This window comes from Patella vulgata, chromosome 1 (assembly GCF_932274485.2).
Source record: "Patella vulgata chromosome 1, xgPatVulg1.2, whole genome shotgun sequence".
Lineage (NCBI taxonomy): Eukaryota > Metazoa > Mollusca > Gastropoda > Patellidae > Patella > Patella vulgata.
In genome coordinates, this window is record NC_065879.2 from 24,246,212 (window position 1) to 24,265,408 (window position 19,197).

General features: G+C 34.2%; 1 protein-coding gene across 1 annotated transcript; it reads left to right on the forward strand.

Moving 5' to 3' along the window:
• The first annotated feature begins 5,011 nt into the window (after positions 1-5,011).
• LOC126829819 (general transcription factor IIH subunit 4) lies at positions 5,012-18,196 on the forward strand. Its single transcript, XM_050559967.2, has 14 exons — positions 5,012-5,165; positions 7,189-7,293; positions 7,864-7,995; positions 8,946-9,039; positions 9,954-10,048; positions 10,545-10,656; positions 11,354-11,422; positions 11,973-12,056; positions 12,331-12,463; positions 13,408-13,459; positions 13,731-13,809; positions 14,803-14,850; positions 16,111-16,251; positions 16,588-18,196. The coding sequence occupies exons 1-14, from the start codon at positions 5,041-5,043 to the stop codon at positions 16,693-16,695; spliced, it is 1,377 nt and encodes a 458-aa protein (XP_050415924.1). The 5' UTR covers positions 5,012-5,040; the 3' UTR covers positions 16,696-18,196.
• Positions 18,197-19,197: the final 1,001 nt, after the last annotated feature.

Sequence of the window (19,197 nt, forward strand, 5' to 3'; positions counted from 1 at the left end):
ATTTTGAATTGTTGAGTGTTGATTACTTCAAACGACTAGTCCTGGAATGTTGAGTGTTGATTAATTCAAACGACTAGTCCTGGAATGGATAAACTCGTTCATTCGGGGTCGCACACAGAGGGTTAGTATAAATTCGAATATGTCCGACGTGGTACGTTTGAACTACGGAGTACCTCAAGATTTAGTTCTCGGTCAGTCTACTGCTGAGAAATTGGTTCATGCTTTCGTTACCTCTAGATTAGATTTCTGTAATAGTCTATTACATGGACTAGCTGACGCAGACTGTGAGGGGGGGGGGGGGGGCTACAAAGAATTCCAAATTCTGCAGCACGGCTTGTTACTCGGAAACATATCACCCCCGTTCTTCGCGACCTGCGCTGGTTTCCCATAGTACAAAGATGTCTCTTTAAGCTTTTATGTTTAACCTTTAAATTTTCGATCTTTCCGTTCTAGTCCGGTGGCTGAAGGGGGGGGGGGGGTCGCCACCCGATCTGTGAATTTATGAGACCACGTTTTTCTAGACCAGTTTTTTGCGTAGATTCCGAATCTGGGTGGTGATCAGGCCTTTGAGGGGGCGTTTTCGAGATACAGGGGGTCCAATGTCTACAATTGGGGGGAAATGTGATTATGTTCACTTAAATGATGATCATGTTATATATTAATAAAACATACATTACTAGGACTGTCCATCTCTAACTAAGTGTTTATGATGCCCCTGTTCAACTGTTTTGATTTGTGGCGAGGTTGGGCAGGTGGTTGCAGGTGTGCGTGTGTGTAAGGGGGGGAGGGAGGTAAAATTAGCGGGAAATGAGTTCACGTCGATTTAAATGATGATTTTCTTAGAGCTTGATAAAATCATTACTTTTTTAAATTCCGCTGCACATCTCTAAATATGAGTATAAATTCCCATTTAATGGGGGTGGCAGTGTGGGCAAAAAGTGATCAGGCGTTTTAGGGTGGGGGGGGGGGCGTTTTCGAGATAAGGGGGTCCAATGTCTACAATTGAGGGGAAATGTCATTATGTTGACATAAATGATTATCATGTTATATATTAATAAAACATAAATTTCTAGGACTGCCTACCTCTAAATAAGTGTATATGATGCCCCTGGACAACTGTTTTAATTTGTGGAGGTGGGGGGTGCTGGTGTGCGTGTGTGGAAGGGTCGGGGGGGGGGGATAAAATTGGCAGGAAATGAGTTCACGTTGATTTAAATGATGATTTTCTTAGAGCTTGATAAAAACATTACTTTTTAATATCATTGCACATCTCTAAATATGTGTATCAGATTCCCATTGTATGGGGGGTGGGGGTAAAATGTATTTTTGGGGACAGAAAGCACTTGGTTCAAAATTGACCTGAAAAGTGGCTTTTCGTTAGCTTTTTATTTCGTTCAGTACCAATTTCATCATTCAAAATATTATATTATATTTTGCAATCTGATTAAAACACTGATCCTATTTTGTTCCGTTTTTTATAGTTCAAAATTTTGTCTTCATAACACTAGGATCTGGAAAAGTTGTTGTGTAAGCCGCGTTCTGGTTAATGTGAGGGATTAGCCAATGAAACGGTCTGTTACGGCGGGTTCTTATCAACGCTGGTTGATTAATCAATCTCTGGCGTCTTTATGGGTGGTCAACAGCTCGCATATATCCTGTGGATATGCTTCAGATACCCATTCGCATAGTACATCTTCATTCCAGCCTCGTATTGTATCGCAATGTGATCTTGTTCGATCATTTAATGTGCAGCAAAAGACTACCCAGGCAAGATGGTAATAAAAGAAACCATTAAAATTCCTCCAGAAAATCTTTCTTCTAATGTCATCTACTGATAAGTCGCCTTTTCCGTACATGGCACAAACACTTAGTTCTATTCCAGTAATTACGTCATCAGAAACATCATTTGCCTGTCCCAGCTCTTTAAAAATTGTTAGAAAGTTGGAATTATCTTGTAAAAGAAAAACAGATAGTCATTACCATTGAAAGCATGCAGGCCTAGATATTCCTAGACACTTATATCAAGATTAGTATTGAAAGTGTCGAGAATATCCTAGAACTGACAACAAACCACGAGTTGTTGTTGTTGTTGTTCTTAGCGTTTAACGTCCGCTTCCACCGAAGCAAACCACGAGGACACCAAACTAGCTTATCTACTCCTCTTTGTATTGCAAATTAATGGAGGCGCTGAAACGAATTGTATTTTGTGTTCTTGCTCGGGCGAAATAGACATCCCAATCATTCTCCTCGCACACGATGATCCAAAAATACACATTTTGATCGATAATGAGACAGGCAAAGGTAGAAAATATGACGGAAGGCGACTTACATCAGTAGATGACACTAGAAGAAAGATTTTCTGGGTGAAAAAATAACATGGCTGGAATGAAGATTTACAAAATGAAATGAAATGAAATGGGGTTTAACGCCCTACTGTTCTGCTCCTATACTGGGCTTATGAAGACGGGCATACGCCATACAGTGTGCTATGAGGGAAATTTTGCCCGGGCAGCGGCACTATCGCCTACTCTTATATCGAATTCCAACTGCCAAGGGATCTTTTACGTGCATTCCAATGTTTACACGGGACCTCGGTTTTTCGTCTCATCCGAAGGACTAGACAGCTGTCCTTGTCAGCCCCTCCACCCTGCATCACTGACAAGGGGAAACCACGTCGGAAAATCGGGATGAACTTTCTCGGCCAATGCAGGGATCGAAATGAAGATTTACAATGTGAACTGGTATCTGAAGCATATCCAAAGGACATATGAGAGCTTTTGGTAAGCAACCATGAAGATATATATCTCGCTCATATTATGAACTTTTGATTTTGAATCTTCTGATAAAGACTAAGAATAAACTAACATCTAAACATGTCTCTGATTTACTGTGTTTTCGATTTACATTTCCAGATCTCTTGAAAAGTACCATCATAATTTAATATTTTGAATGACCAAATAAAGGTACTGAACGAAAAGCTAACGAAAAACCACTTTTAATTAAGGTCAATATTGAACCAAATGATTTCGGAATCTACGCAAAAAAATGGTCTCGAAAACAGCTCGGGTGGCGATTCCCCCCTTCAGCCACTGGACTATTCCTATGTATTTAAAAGAACTTCGTTATATCCAAACAAGATAACCCGATCATCAGAAGCTGTCAGACTCAACTTGCCAACTATGTCAAACAAAACATATGGCTACAGAGCATTTATGTACAGTGCACCGAAGGCTTCGAATGGATTACCTGCTACAATTTGAAATATTGAAACATATGCGTCCTTTAAGTCATCTGATTCTATTTCTGGTGTGACAGAAGTGGAGGTGGGGTCCTGAAAATTACGATTTCGTCAGAACCTACCAGATGGATAGAGTACTCGTTTCTATCTATATTTAACAAATGAATGATCAGAAAAATACCGATGACCTGGTCTGAATAGGGTAAACTGATAATTCGTCATTAAGTCTTGGGTATCTTCTGTAACTTTTGTAAGCAGGCATCCATTTATCACAAGCAGATTTTGTTAATTGGAAACCTAAAGTCTACACGGTAACAATTAAAACGTATACGACATCTTTGCGCACTAAATATGTTAACAGTCCGATAACTTGAACATGTAAAGATGACAACATACCTCTTTGATGCCCTTGGTCCCTTTTACCATGAAATGCCAAAGCTAGTGTTTTGTATGATGACAAACTGTCTTCGTTTAAAATTATACATCCACATAAATAAAGCCGATTTTGAAATATTATTGATTGTGTGTTCCTGTGTCGACACAGTCGATCTACGCCAAAAATGAAACCAATTGGCCTCTTCTTTATCTTTCCGAACAAACAAAAATAATCGTATAAAGCTTCTTCCATCACTCATCGAATAACACACCATATCCACTTATTAATTGATTGTTTATTTGGACTCAAATCAAAGAGATATAACCCTTTTAAAAGACTGAAAGTTTATGAGACGTGCGATTTGGTTTAATCTTATATATTTATACAAGTTCAGATAAGTATAAAGGAGCTAGATTATTTTTGAGAAATTCAACATTGGGGCAGGTCCGTAAGTAGGAGGGGGGGGGGCTGCAAAAAGTTTCGCCCCCCCCCCCCGCATTGGGGCCTTAGACCAAATGGGCTCAGACTAGCAATTATTTGCACATTTACTTCAGTGTTAAATGGCTGTAACATCACAGGCTGTAAGTTTTTGCGCAACATTTCGTTTGTACCAATCTTTACAGTACGTTACAAAGTGGACCGCATTTGACACTCTCCTCGTCATAATTTTGTAGAGGAATGATCGTTTAGATTTTTTGCTAGGAGGATTTTGTGTTGACTTTTTGGTCTAGAATTGGAGAAAAGGGATCAAATTTGCAATTTTATAGCAATTTTGGGTATTACTAATGATATTATAGCGGAGGAATAGGGGGTGTAAAGTGTCTTTGTGTAGAGCAATCATTACGTCGGAAGTGGCATTTTGACCCCAGTCAACATCAAATACCCCTAAACGAGAGAGAGAGAGAAATGGGGTTTAACGTCCACTCGACACAAACTAGGTCATTTCGGGACTAACATATGGTTTAATTTTATTTACATAATTCGCTTGCGCGTAGGGGTCTTTAGCAGTGGGAGGAAACCGGAGGACCCGGAGAAAACCCACGAGGTTGGACAGGCAACCCTATTCCTTGCCACGTACAACTGGGTATTCGAAACCACGCCAGTCGACTCAATGCCAGACTTTATGATACAGCGCGCGCACGCTAACCATTCAGCCATCCAACCCCCCATCCCCCTAAACGATCAACCACCTACAAGATTAATATGATGAGGAAAGTGCCAAATGGGTTCCCCTGTGTGTCTGTAAAGTTTGGAATCAACGGAAAGTTGAGCTAAAAGGTACAGCCTGTGATGTTACAGCCATTTAAAAAGTCAACGGGCCATTGATTGCTAGTCTGAGCCCAAATTACAAAGCGCGGTTACTTCCCTTAGAAGTCAATCTTTAATCTTCCTGTCAATGAGTTACAAATGGTCCTAGAATGGCAATATGGCAGCCTCCTTCACGCCAAGAAAGTTGGACTGTAAAGATTTGCATTCGTATTTGAAGACGTTACCCGGCCCTGTGTTAGACCGACTTTACAATCACCCGGCAACATGCCTTGCCGTATTCAGGTACACGTAGCTGCTATGACATAGCCTATGTTTCATTTATGTTCAGTTTGTATTTTAGTTAATCGCTTTTGACGATAGTAGGGTAGGCTATCGGTTCTGTATAGTAATAGCATGAATGAGGTAGGTCGTCAGTCATTCATTGTGAGTCAAGACATTCTTTACGGAATGAACATCTAAATTGCTTTAAACTATTTATTTCGAAAATATTGTACAATGTAAACGGATAGACTAATCACCGGAATTCACTTAATATGTAACAGATTAGCCTACCCGAGTTGAGCGAAGCTGATGTGATTGTTGTCTTGAAAATATAAAACCTTCAAGTTCAAGTGATACAAAAAATGTTAAAGGGACTATCCCGATTAGAACAGAGCCTCAAAAATAAAAGTCTGAGTATGTATGAAATTTAAGCGCAAAAATATAGAGGAAGGGTGTATTTAGCTTGTCTTAAAATTTCAGCCCAAAATGTTGAGTCGTTTGGACATGAACGTCAAAACTGCTTATCCGGACACGTAACCCTTTTAAGATTTTGGGTCGATTTTTTTGTTGGGTGACCTAATAATCGATTCACATTCCTTTAGAGGTCTATACAGTGATTGACCCATGTGCTGTACTTGATAACGAAAGGTAAATTTCACCTACACATTATTTTTATAATATAAAAGTCTGGTTTTATCCAGACACCGTATAATACCGGTTGAGACACTGGTCTCCATTTTCAGATGAAGACTGACGGATTTGAGTTGTTTGAAAACGTATCACATATATTGAGTTAGTTGCTCGGCTTGAGGTAGAGGAATTTAGGGGATTTTAACAAAAAATTTAGCAGTTTTATTCTCCAAAATATTATCGGGATTGGCCCTTTAAATAATTTCATTTTCCGAATTGATTTTAATTTAGATCTACATGTAAATTGTATGATTAATTTTGTTTTAAAAAAAAAAGAACAAAAATGTGTGAAAATTATTTCATTGATGTCAAAAATATGTGACGTCATTGATTAGACGCGTCATAGAAATATTCCTAGGAGATGTGTAGTCTCACTTACCAGTTTGGCCCAGTGTATCTGGTTCCGATCTGAATTTTTTTTTTAATCAACAGTCTGTGGGTGACAGTTTTAGTTATGCTCCTGTGTTACCGGAAAAGAGCTTTGCTTTAGAAGAGCTTTGCTCTATATAAATGCCGGAATTCACTTACAATCACCAGAATTCACTTTGAAGATATCAGAATTCGCCCACAAAATTGACAGAGCCTTGGGATTTTATCGAAAAGGGCCAACTACAGAACAACAAGGACAAGATCAGTAGCGCTAAGGGGCCAATTACTAGTCCTAAAATGATATTGCATTTGTTATTTGCAATTTTTTAATTTAAATCACAGAGTGTGCTGGAAAAAAACACAAAATATAGCTTATGTGATGCGTCTATGATGATTTTTTACAGTTGCTATTGAAACCAGGAGAAAAAACTATTATAGCCTGTTTTGAAAATCACCCAAGAACCGATTTTATAATGCCGATAAAATTACCTTTCCAACCATACCAAATAACCATTGTTATGGTAGGGGTATTGGAAAAAATATGGACTTAAACCGCTAGCCTATATAAGTAGCCTATAATAATGAAATGCCATGGATTAGTAAAATTAGATAGCATACCATGGACTTACCGAAATTCAGTTTTGAGCTAGAGAGACAAAACTTTCCAAACGATTAGATAGAACTCATCCTTTACCTGCTTTTTAAGTTTATTTAACTTTTTATTTTATAGCTATTATATGTTAGTGACAAAAAGCATAAAATTACATGTAGGCTGACTGAATGAGCTTGGGGTAGCAAAAATTATATATTTTGAATTGAACAATATCTAAAAGAAGTTAAGAAAAATAGCTTACATCCCTTATAGGTTGGCCCATGCCTTGAGTTTTAGTGCTTAACTTAACAAGATTGTGTGTTGATTGGGAGTTAAAACTTCTATAAATAGTCATCGGAAAATCCTTTATTTTTACCTATTTTGTATTTTCAGAGAATTACCAGATTTAGCTCGACAGTATGTGATGAGAAATCTATTTATAGAACAACCAGTCTCCCAAGCTGTGATAGGACAATGGGTTGTTAATAAATTTACTAAGTAAGAACCATCATACAATTTATGTTAAAATTTCTTCAATTAGAGATTTCCAGTAGTCTATAAATACTCTAACAAGTCTAAAATCCTTTTAAGCATCTCCATAAGGTCAAACAAATTAAATATTTATTTCCTTTTTATTCTTCACCAAATTCTAACAGTATAGTATGTTATGTAGGTACATGTAGAAGGTAAATAAACATGTAGAAGGTTACATCAACATCAGGAAATTAGGTGTTAACTTAGTTTTTGTAATCCTTCTTAATTTAAAGTGTTTGACACTACTTGGTCACCAAACCTCTACTTGTATTGAATTGTATTTATACAAAGCAGGAAAAACGCAAACCACAAACCAAGCATATCATGAAGGTTACAAATCCAAATGTACATTTAATGTCCAATCTCTATGTGGAACCTCTGCCTTTATTTTATATTTTTTTATATGAATTCAAATCCAATCCAGAAAGTCTGAAAAAAATGACTACAAGTATCTGTTTGAAACGTATAAAGTATATTTTATAGAAATTTCTCTAGCAAAGTGTAAGTCAATGTATCTATTTTGGTTTTTTTTAGCGAACATAAATATGCTTGTAAAGCATTAAGTGAATTGCGGGTATGGTATGAACAGCCGATTCCTGGAGGTCAACCAGGATGGATTCTAAATCAAACGTTTAGAAATAATACAAAGGTAGCTCTACTTGGAGGGTGAGTAAATTCATTTGAATGTTATATATTATATTAAATTAGTTTTTTTTACAACCAAGATAATATTAATAGCTTCATTTTGTAAACTCTGTCATTTAAACATATATTCCTTCAACATTTGTCCTTCTATTTATAAAACAATAAGCTAGAGACTGTATCCAACAACAAGGAAACAACGTATAGTATTATGACAGGGAAATGGAATATTCCAAAAATAATGATTAAATGAAATGTAATTAAATACATGTACATTCCAGAATACATGTAATGGCCAGTTACTTTTCTGTTACATTTTATATTACATTTTACATTACAGTTCATTTCAAATATTAATATACTAATGTCCAAAAGAAAGTATACACTGTGCATTTTGTGCTGCATCAACCAAAGTCGTTTTTCCATGGTATATGATATTTGGGTGGAAAGTCAATTTGTTTCATATTTTTATTTTGTTTAGATATGTTGAGTTTGGACACAAGAGACAAACTCAGTAATGCTTTATCAAATGTTTTTAATCTAAACAAAACTTAGTCATACTTTGAGTGTGTATACTTTCTTTTGGACATCGGTATATATTGAACTATGTCAAGTCTCCGATTTTAGCATTAATGAAGTAAATTATGTGTACATGTATCTGGAGATAATGAAACCATCAGGCCACATGTTTTTATCATTCATTGTTTTACTTAATCGGCTCACAAATATTTAGTATTTTTATTTAAAGACTCTTGTTACTATGTAATTAAGCAGTTTCAGGTATAAAAAATCTGTCTTGAAGAAAAGATAACAGTAGAGCTAAAGATGGAGCTGTGAAATCAGTAGAAACATTAAATAACTATAATTTAATTTGTTTTTAATATAAGTATTTTTGATTTCGTATGGGCTTAAACTCTATATTTAATCGTTATTTAGGCATATAAGGCCTTTAATATATTTAAATGACATTTCAGAGGAAGTCCATGGATTGGAGGAAGATCAACTACTGTAGATAAATATGCTAAAGATATTCCTTTTTTAGATAAATATGGTCAAGATAGATGGGAGGTGAGAATATTGAACATATTAGTAAATACATGTAGTTTCACAAACTTTTCACTAATATTATGCCTGCTGCAGGTCTTTCTTTAGGCCTTAGATGTTATATAAATTATTAATTGGACATTTATTAACATGACAAGACCATAATCAACTCTTGATGCCATTGGATGGCTCCGATTTTAAGTAGATTAAAACGGTTCTGCCATTTAATTTTAAAAATGGAGATTCGAGGCTAAGCCTTGAATAACCAGCACTGTTGTTAAGATAATAAACAATCATGAATGCATCTTGTCAAAACTAAAAACAATGATAACTTTGCTCAGAATAAAGTAAATTGAATAACATTTTCAATATATTCAAAACTAAAAACATTAATAACTTCGCTAAGCCTCGAATAAGTAGCACTATGGTTATGATAATACCCAGTCAATGGATACATCTTATGAAAACTAAAAACATTGATAACTTTGCTCAGAATAAAGTAAATTTAATGTAATTTTCAATATATTCATTTTGTATTATTTATTTTTGAACAATTATCACAATATAGCAAGAACAATCAGTTCTTTATCTAAATCTTACATAATGTATCTTTAAAGAAAAGTTGTACATGTTTTATTTACCTTAAACCATGAAATTTAAACGATAAATAATCAAAATCCATCCCAGATACCTTTTGTGAAATTTTTATGATGTTTAAACATTATTAAACACATAAAACAGTTCAGAATGGTGTAAACTCCCGCTTGGGTAAACAAAAGTGGTCTCCCTTCTATTTCGTAATAGTGACAGAAAGGGTTTACATACCTTACCTTACCATATATATCAGTGACATGCAACATATAGTTCAGAATGATTTCTCTATCTTTGAAATCAACAATTAATACCCAATATATTGTTGTTAGTATTTTTCTTTTTAGTGTGTTTTACATTTTATGGTTGGGTCATCCGAGGGTAGTGAAGGTGTCAGTAGAGATATAATTGAAGTGCTCAATAATAGTGGTCTTATGAAAGTGTAGGTACATCTATTGTTTTTGAATATCTTACTTGATTTTTTAAAAATATGAAAAGTAAATAAGGAAGGCATCTTTGTACAGAAGAAAAGACCTAGCTTTAAAGCAAACATATTGTTACAAATTTATATTTAAAAAAAGTGAAAATCTACTATATAATTATAATGCAATCTTCTTTTCTGTGCTGAGTTAATAAGGAGCTTTCTTTGGTCAAAGGAATGAAGAGCAGAGATTTCTATTTTACTGGGGAGCAAAGTTGTTGGCCGAGAAAGTTGTTCAGATTGGACAGTACATGGCATATGGCTGTCTTCATTAGCCTGGACGTTAAACCCCATTTCATTAGCCAGGATGATAAACCCCATTTCATTTGATTTCATTTCATTAGCCTGGTTGGTGCAGAAAAGTAGGACGTTAAACCCCCATTTCTTTTCATTTCTATTTTACTGCATCTTTTTATATGTTATAAGAATTTTATATGATTGTATTCTTTATTGACAGGGATGCCACGGATTCAAACCCACTGATAACACCAGCAGGATTTCAGTTTCTGTTAATGGACACACAATCTCAAGTCTGGTATTTCATGTTACAGTATCTAGAAACTGTTGAGGTGAGTTAGCCCCACCCCCAATCTGTGAGAGTAAAGGTTAAACAAGCAGTCCTAGATGTCACAGGACATTGTAAATAAAATCGTACTATAAAATATAAAGAAATAGAGAGAGAGAGAAATGGCGTTTAACGTCCATTCGATACAACTAGGTCATTTCGGGACTAACATATGGATCAATTTTATTTCAATAATTCGCTTGAGCATAGGGGTCTTTAGCAGTGGGAGGAAACCGGAGGACCCAGAGAAAACCCACGAGGTTGGACAGCTGACCCTACTTGTCATGTTCAACCGTATAAAGAAATATATGTTTGCAATTGGTAGATGCTAAATGTAAAGACCAATACAGCCATTGATATTGAAAATTTGAACTGTCGGTTTCTTAGAAAATCTACTGTGTCTGTATTAGTATGTGCAGGAGGACTGAACTATATACAAAACAAACCCGATAAGACAAACCTGTGGACAAAACAAACTACACAGACCATGCAAGAAATAAACAACAAATATCAAATGAAGTGAATGGATAAGGGGTGTAGCCATTGCCATCCACTGCACAGTACAGTCCTGGGAATATAATAATATAAGCTTCACTCAAAATGAAAAAAAAATTAAAATTTACAAGAAAGATATAATATGATATATATATTGGTAATTTATCTTTATATAACTATATAGTATATGTACCTTGTTTTTACAGCATAGAGGAATGGATTTAGTAGAATGTCTTTCATTTCTCTTTCAACTAAGTTTCTCTACCCTGGGTCAGGTGAGAACAAGTTTGGTTTTCTATTTGTGTTTAATTACTGAAAGGCTTTTCTTTTGATGGGGTCACATATTTCCTTTTATTGACCTGCATTTCCCACCCTATGCTTTACTAGTGCATCAGACACAACTGGCACTTCTGGCAAGTTTCTTAAAAAACATTTATCTGTGATGTTACCCTAGACCCTGGATGGATGGAGATGGTAACCACCAAATCTTTTTCATTTGGTTTTTAAAATACTGTTGAATTTGAACTAGGTTTGTGAATTATTCGTGTAGTGATTGCTGAGATTTGGCCATATATTGTCTAAGATATGGCTTTATATCCAAGAGATCTGGGACGATTTCTAATTTTAACTTAATTCACCAATTATTCACAGAGTTATCGCCTTTGTCTAAGTCGAATATGATTGCCTATTTTGCTTTCTTAATTTTTTTTTAAATATTTGGAATGCAAATGGCTGATTACTCTGATGTATATCTTCAGTATATAGCAAAACTGGCCCAAAAAAGAGCTGTGAGTTTTATATTGGTATTATTTTGTATATAAACAGGATTATTCCACAGATGGTATGAGTGAATCACAGTTAAAGTTTCTACAACATTTGAGGGAATTCGGTCTAGTTTATCAGAGGAAAGTAAGTGAATGATCTGAATAATTAAGAAAACCTATGCCTATGAAACTCATTGTCAAAAATGCTAAAGAATTGTATTTTCCTAGCTCTGCCAACATTTCAAAAAGTTTCTACAGTACTTGTAAATAGTACTTACACGAATAGTGAATTTTGAGATACACATATTTCTATTCTTACTGAAGGTGATAATGCCTCTTTAAAAAATGGACACTGAAAACTACAAAACTGGATATGTGGTTTTACCCATTGATTGACATAATCAATTTTCATTTTTCAGAGGAAATCTCAGCGTTATTATCCAACATGTTTAGCTATAAATTTAGCATCCGGTTTGTCCGGTGTATCTTCTGATCAAGAGAAAGTAGGATTTATTATTGTAGAAACCAACTACAGAATATATGCCTATACAGGTAGGTTTATTCTTACTGAATGACTCATCTTCTCTTCACAGATATGATTACATCAGTTCTCAAGACATTTTGTTATGTTTACTAACACACTCAATCACTTCTTCAATAAATATGTTAATGTTACAATTTCATATTTTCTAAGAAAGTCAAAACATAATTATTTCTATGTCTTTTGCTCAATAGGTTGTCAACTCACTATTATAGGATCATAGGTTATCTTTCTCACACTTAAACATCTTCACACCGGAAATAATAACACAATTACCTCCCAATTAACGCCCTTGTTTTCCTATTCCCCACCATGGAATAGCTATCTTCAAATGTTTGAATTTGAAGTTGAAAATTATATTTTTGCCAATTTCTCAACTGGCAATAGTGAATTATAGGATTAATAGGTTTATTCTTTAACAAGGTAGAACTGTTTATAGACACCATTTATTTTAGGGCTTTATTTTAATACATTTTTATAATATAACTTAAAAATATGAAATTGTAACTTTAAGTAATCCATTGTAAACTTGTTTACTCTTATATACTATTGTTTGTTGTGTTACTGTAACTTGTAGAAGACTTTTGGTTGAAATTTAGCAGTCTGGCTCAAAACTGATTGTCCCATGTTAACTAAACCATTGCATTTCATTATTACTGCCCTGTAGAAAGTACAGGACTATTACTATGTGTGAGCCTGTCCAGCTCACTTTTTTGGAAAACAATAGCTCTCTTTCTAATTGAAGTAGAATGCTCACACTTGGTATTGATATTCATTAGGTGATTATCTTGACCAAGTTTGAAAATGAACATATTCACCATAACAAAGTGACAAGCAAATTGTACTTGATGATTTGTAAATATAAAAATGTGCAAGTAATGAATCAGTGTCATCTATTTATTTTGGGTTTGAGGTGGGGGACATCAGCCTCACTATTGGCTTGTTTATATTTTAGATTCCCCGCTAAAGATTGCTTTATTAGCCATTTTCTGTGATATGTTATATAGGTAAGTTGTATAATTTTATAAATCCTTTCAGATTTTAACAACACAAAACAATCCTAGGTGAGGCCAAACAAAGTTTTTCTTTTAAAATGGATTGTTTTTTAATGATTCCCTTTTTACTTTTATTTCATTTCTATTTCCAGAATGATTTTCAATATAAAATAATATTTATATATGTATGGACAACAAAGCTTCTCATAAGCATATTATTTTGCCAGGCAAGCTATCTATTTAAATGGTTATTAGATGTTTTTGTTTTTACGTTCATATTTAGATTTCCAACCATGACAGTGTGTAATTTAAGTCGAACAAGTGTTAGGGAAGCTCTTATAAGAGGAATCACAGCAGAACAAGTAAATACAAAGTTTTTATATGTCCACATTTAGGCCACACCAAAATAATATTCTGATTCTCAGATACTGCCATGTCATCAAAAATGGGCACTGAATAACCAACAGTTAAATTGTTATTCTGTAATGATGGCGACAGTTTTGCTGTCAAAATGCCTTTCCTGAGAACTACGACCAAAAGTATTGTTTGTGAGGAGATCGAGGGTGTTGACTTTGATTTAAATCGCCAGAAAAATCCATGTATGACAATCGGTAAGGTATTGATACCACGTAATAATGGTCGCCAAAACAAAATCTGACAGTTTTGAAATCATTTTTCCCAGGAGGTAAATTTGATTAAGTCACAGAATTATTCAGTCATTATTTCAAAATCTTATTTATCTTTTGTTTTCCTTATTAAGCGTTGAATAAATATTAAATGTGTTTCTTAAAAAAAACAAAATGCTAGATTTTGACAAAATAAAAAACATTTTATTTTTAAATCTGCGAGTTAGTTCATTTTGGTAATAAAGTCCTCTATAAATATCCATTTACTTCCTGTCAGCCACCTGTTTTACTGAACATGATATAAGTTTTTGGTATAATTTTTCAAACTCTGTGGATTGTTCATTAGGGTGTAAGGAAGAACCCTATTAATTTTCAAGATCTCCTGTTTATGAAATATTATTTGAGATATAGATCAAAGTTCTTCACTTGAATTCTTTTTAATTTAGGTGGATTGCGTTATTGGGGTTTGTTGGCAATCATTTTTAGAGCTAGTATCAATAATTTGCTGCTGGTGGGTGTCTGAGGGGGCCTGACAACCCGATTCATTATTATATTTGCTTGAGCTTTTTGGTAAACTAAACTACTCATGCTATTGTGATTGAGATGACAGTAATGTTTCACTGAATTTTGAAAATAAATGCTTGATTTAACATTTTACAAACAATAAGACAAAATTTTGTTGACAGAGTGTTATATCGTTGTATTGTTATATAGCTTGTCTACTTTCAGATACTGAATTTTCTGCGATCTCATGCCCATCCTAAAATGTTAGCCACAGTAAGTTATTTATATGAAAACATGTTGGTTTTCCTACTTTTAGTTTACTCATATGCTGTGACCTATTTTAGTTTTTATATGCTAACATTTTCTTATAGACGTATATTGTCATCGTTCCTGTCCATCAAGACATACAACAGGTCACAATTTTAATCCGATTTTGACAAAACTTTAAATACAGACATAGGTTTATTCCCAAAGATCTTGGTTCTGTTCGATATTGGCATGTATCGGACAGTAACTTCATGGATTATGGCTCCTGATTGGGCTGACCTTAAAAATATCTTTGTTTCGCCTAACGCGACCGACTAACTAAAACCACCCCCGACTTAAATTATTTTATTGCACTTTTCCGCGATCTTTTTATTTTATTTTGTGTGTCAACCTGAAATATATCACAAGAGTTATTTCCCTTTACTATGGCTATGGTTTGATTCATTATTGAAACTGGTTGATCAAGACGAAAGCGTCATAGGTGTCGCTTCTCAACAAAATGGTTGCAGACGAAAGCACGTCCATTCCCACGAAATGATTCTGCCTCTATGTCTGTGGGGCGTCGTTTTAAACATGACGACGATATTTTCAATATCCGTTTTCGAGAAAAATGAAGGCACAACCCGCACGATCGTTAAAAACGTGTTGAGGGAGTTTCAAACGTGAGTTTGTGGCAATTTGTGTTCGAGTCGTGCATCAAGAAAAATCCCGATGTCATTGATTTGTTTGCCAATAAAAGAAGACGAATGTTTGCACCCGAAAAATTATCAAGCTGTCAAATTAGCTCTTAAAAAAAAAATCTGAAAAAAAAACCGACCTACCGACCCTTCTCCTCGATTGTGGGTCGGGTTTGGTGAAACAAAGATATTTTTAAGGTCAGCCTTGTATGAAAAATCTTTTTTACTTGTTCTCTCTCCATCTCTAGCAAAATGTGGGCGTGTCTTGCATGGTAACCACTTGTTGTTGTTTCTTATACTTAGTCTATATATTTATAAACAAATTGAAGTCCAGTCGATTTTCAGTACATAGTGCTCTGAAATAGTCATTCTTTTGACACTACACAAAATGAAAAATTGCAAAATAAAAGGTCAATTATTATCTTCAGAATGCATATTAGATACATTGTTTGTGTATATTAGATCAGTTTAAGAACCCTTAGGGAAGGTATAAAGCTGGGTTTAATACTAATAAACATTAAACAAAGATGAAACAAGTTTATATTTCTTCGTAAATATAGTTGTCTCCCTTCTAATTGTGTTATTTCAGGCACCAGTATTACCTCCGACTATAACAGATCAAGTTAGATTATGGGAATTAGAACGTGATAGGTTAAAGTTTGATGATGGCGTATTATATAGTCAGTTTAACTCACAGTCAGATTACGAACTACTCAGTGATTATGCCAAGGTATGAACAATACATATACATTAAGGCTATACTCAATCACAACAGCCTAATATATCTCTTCTTTAATAGACTACAACAAATATCGGAAAGTATGATATATGTAAAGACCATGATAAGCAAATTACTCGCAATAAATTAAACATGTTAACATTTGTAGATCGTTCCACAAAAGTTTCCCTTGAAGTTACTCAAAAGATATTATGTCTTTTTGTAACAAATGTATGTGAAGCAAATTTTTCAAAATGGCATAATGGCTTAAATATAATCAATGATAACATTTTCTGACACAGAATTACAGAGAATTATGATTTAATTTTGTTTTATTATTGATTTCAGGATTTAGGAGTGTTAGTGTTTGAAAATGCGTCTAAGAGAGTAATGGTTGTAACAAGATCAGGACATGATGATGTTAAAAAATTCTGGAAAAGACAGAAAAACAGCTGAGAAGAACAAATATAGTGTATGGATGTTACTACACATTGTATCAAAATATTACTTACAAATCACCCAGTGACACATGGTAATCACTAACAAAGGCGCTGCTAGTAATATTAAATGTATGAGCAGCAGTCCTGTTACATACAGGCAATTAATTGGTCCAACAAATTGGCTACTGTATCCAAGCGTTAAGTAATTGTAATTTTATAATATATTTATAAAGTGCTCGAACACCAACAACCATATGCTGTTCAATGGCGCTGTTATGTTTTGTACAATCAAAACACCCCACAAGAAGCAAAGTCTATTACAGAAAATAAATCAACAACTTAAAGATACATTATGGGAGATTAGACAAAGAGCAGGCAGTTCTCACTATAATAGTTAAAAACTAGATAATGTAAAGGCAATTTGCTGAAAATTTCAGTCAAATTGATCCACTCTGAACCAAGATTTTAGCAATTGAATTTTTGTCCTTGTCTCGATCATCATTACTAAAGTCGGTACGATAAAAACATAGTCTCGATTATACATTTCATGATTAAATTATGAATGGAAGTCGAACAGCAAATCGGAACCTAATCCAATAAACATCGCAGGCTAGCGATGGCATCAAGAGTTGATTATGGTCTGGATAAGCTAATTAATGCTTAATTAAAAATTTAGATAACATTTCAGGCCTAAAGAAAGACCTGCAATAGGCGATAATTAGCTTTTGCATAATGTATGTTTAAAGAGTGTTTGTTGTGGTTGAACCATCAGTATGGTTAAGATTTGTGGTAAATAATCATAAATACATAAAATCAAACTCCAATACAAATATTAAAAATGTGTTTCCTAAAGCATAATTGTCTTGTCTGTTGGACCTTCTAAACTCTTTTGTATCTGAAAGTATATATTTTGTAATGCTCAGGAAGAATCAAATCTTTTAATCAAATTGTTTAATAAGTGACAAATTAATTAAAACACTTGATTATTACAGTTTGTCAACAACTAATTGCTATGTCAGGGGCGTGCATTACCCACACCTTACTGTAGGTTTGAAAGTGTAATAGGTATGAGTGGCAGGTATGTTAAAATTTATAGATTGTTAGAAATCTTTCATTGTTACCTATTTAAGCTTACGACCGGCAAGGATATGTCTTTAACAATATTTTAGTAACTGCATTTATTTGTATCAGGCATTTGTTGTTGTTCACTTCATATCCAATGGTTTCCATTTAGTTTTAAAGAAGAAGCATTTGATTTCTAACATTTTAGAACTTCGTAAAAATTGTTTAGAATTAAATTTTGTTTTGATGCTTACAAGAATTTAGACATACAGTATGTTCACTGATTACTGTTAGATTCTAGACCTTGCATTCAAAGCTGCTCTTCTTCAAAACTAAATAGTAAATGGTTCCAACTGATCATCAAGTATTGTTTTGTTATCTTGTAAAAAGAAACGTTTGTATATATATTTTGTAAATAAACTTGTTTATACCGACCTACTAAAGATTTGTTTTTAATATGTGCATATTTAAAGCTGAACTCCGATTACAAAACTACAGAAATAATCAAATAAAAAAAATTAACATCCTAAATAACCGCCATACTTGTTTTTAAGTTGTAGAACAATCATGAGGATTGTACAGCGTACAAAAACAGAGGCAGGACAAGCCCACATCCAGTTCACGCCTTTTCAACCACACTGTCTTACCCCAAACAATAACAAATCTATGAACACCAACCAGTGCTATGTTGTTGACATAACATCAAGGGACATAACTACTTCACAAGATGGTGAATATTTTGAAGTGTTAACATACTACTTTGATTAAGAGAACAACAGTTTTATTGCTGCTTTGGATATATTTTGGAACGATAATACTAGACTTGATAATACTAGAAATTATTTGGTGTTTCAATGTTGCTGTACAAAACATTTCAAGGAATAAGAAAAAAATTGTTGACGTTGGTAGATTTGTTATTGTTTGGGGTAAGGCAGTTTTTCTCATATTTTTAGTGCAAAAGTACACCATGGTTTACTTATTTCGTCTAATTAGTAAAATAATATGTACCTGATCAGACATAATAATTGAGTAGCAATAATATTTTCAGTAAACTGATAGTGAAAAACGTCAATCAGTAAGCTGAAATATTGCTAGCCGGATGTGGACAGCGTGGTTGACAAGGCTTGAACTGGATGTGGGCGTGGCCTGCCTCTGTTTTTGTACGTCGTACAATCGGCATGATTGTTCTACAACTTGAAAACAAGTATGCCGATTATTTAGGGAGTTAAACATGCATTATGCATGAGCAAAATATGCTTATTACAAGTCTTTCTTTAGGCCTGAAATGTTATCTAAATTATCAATAAGACATTAACTAACTTATCCAGACCATAATAAACTCTCGATGTCAAGGCTAGCCTTCGATGTTGGCTGGATTAGATTCCTATACGCCGCTAACGGCCGTTGATAATTATATAAATAAAGGTGGATAATCGAGACTTGCTGTTTATATTAA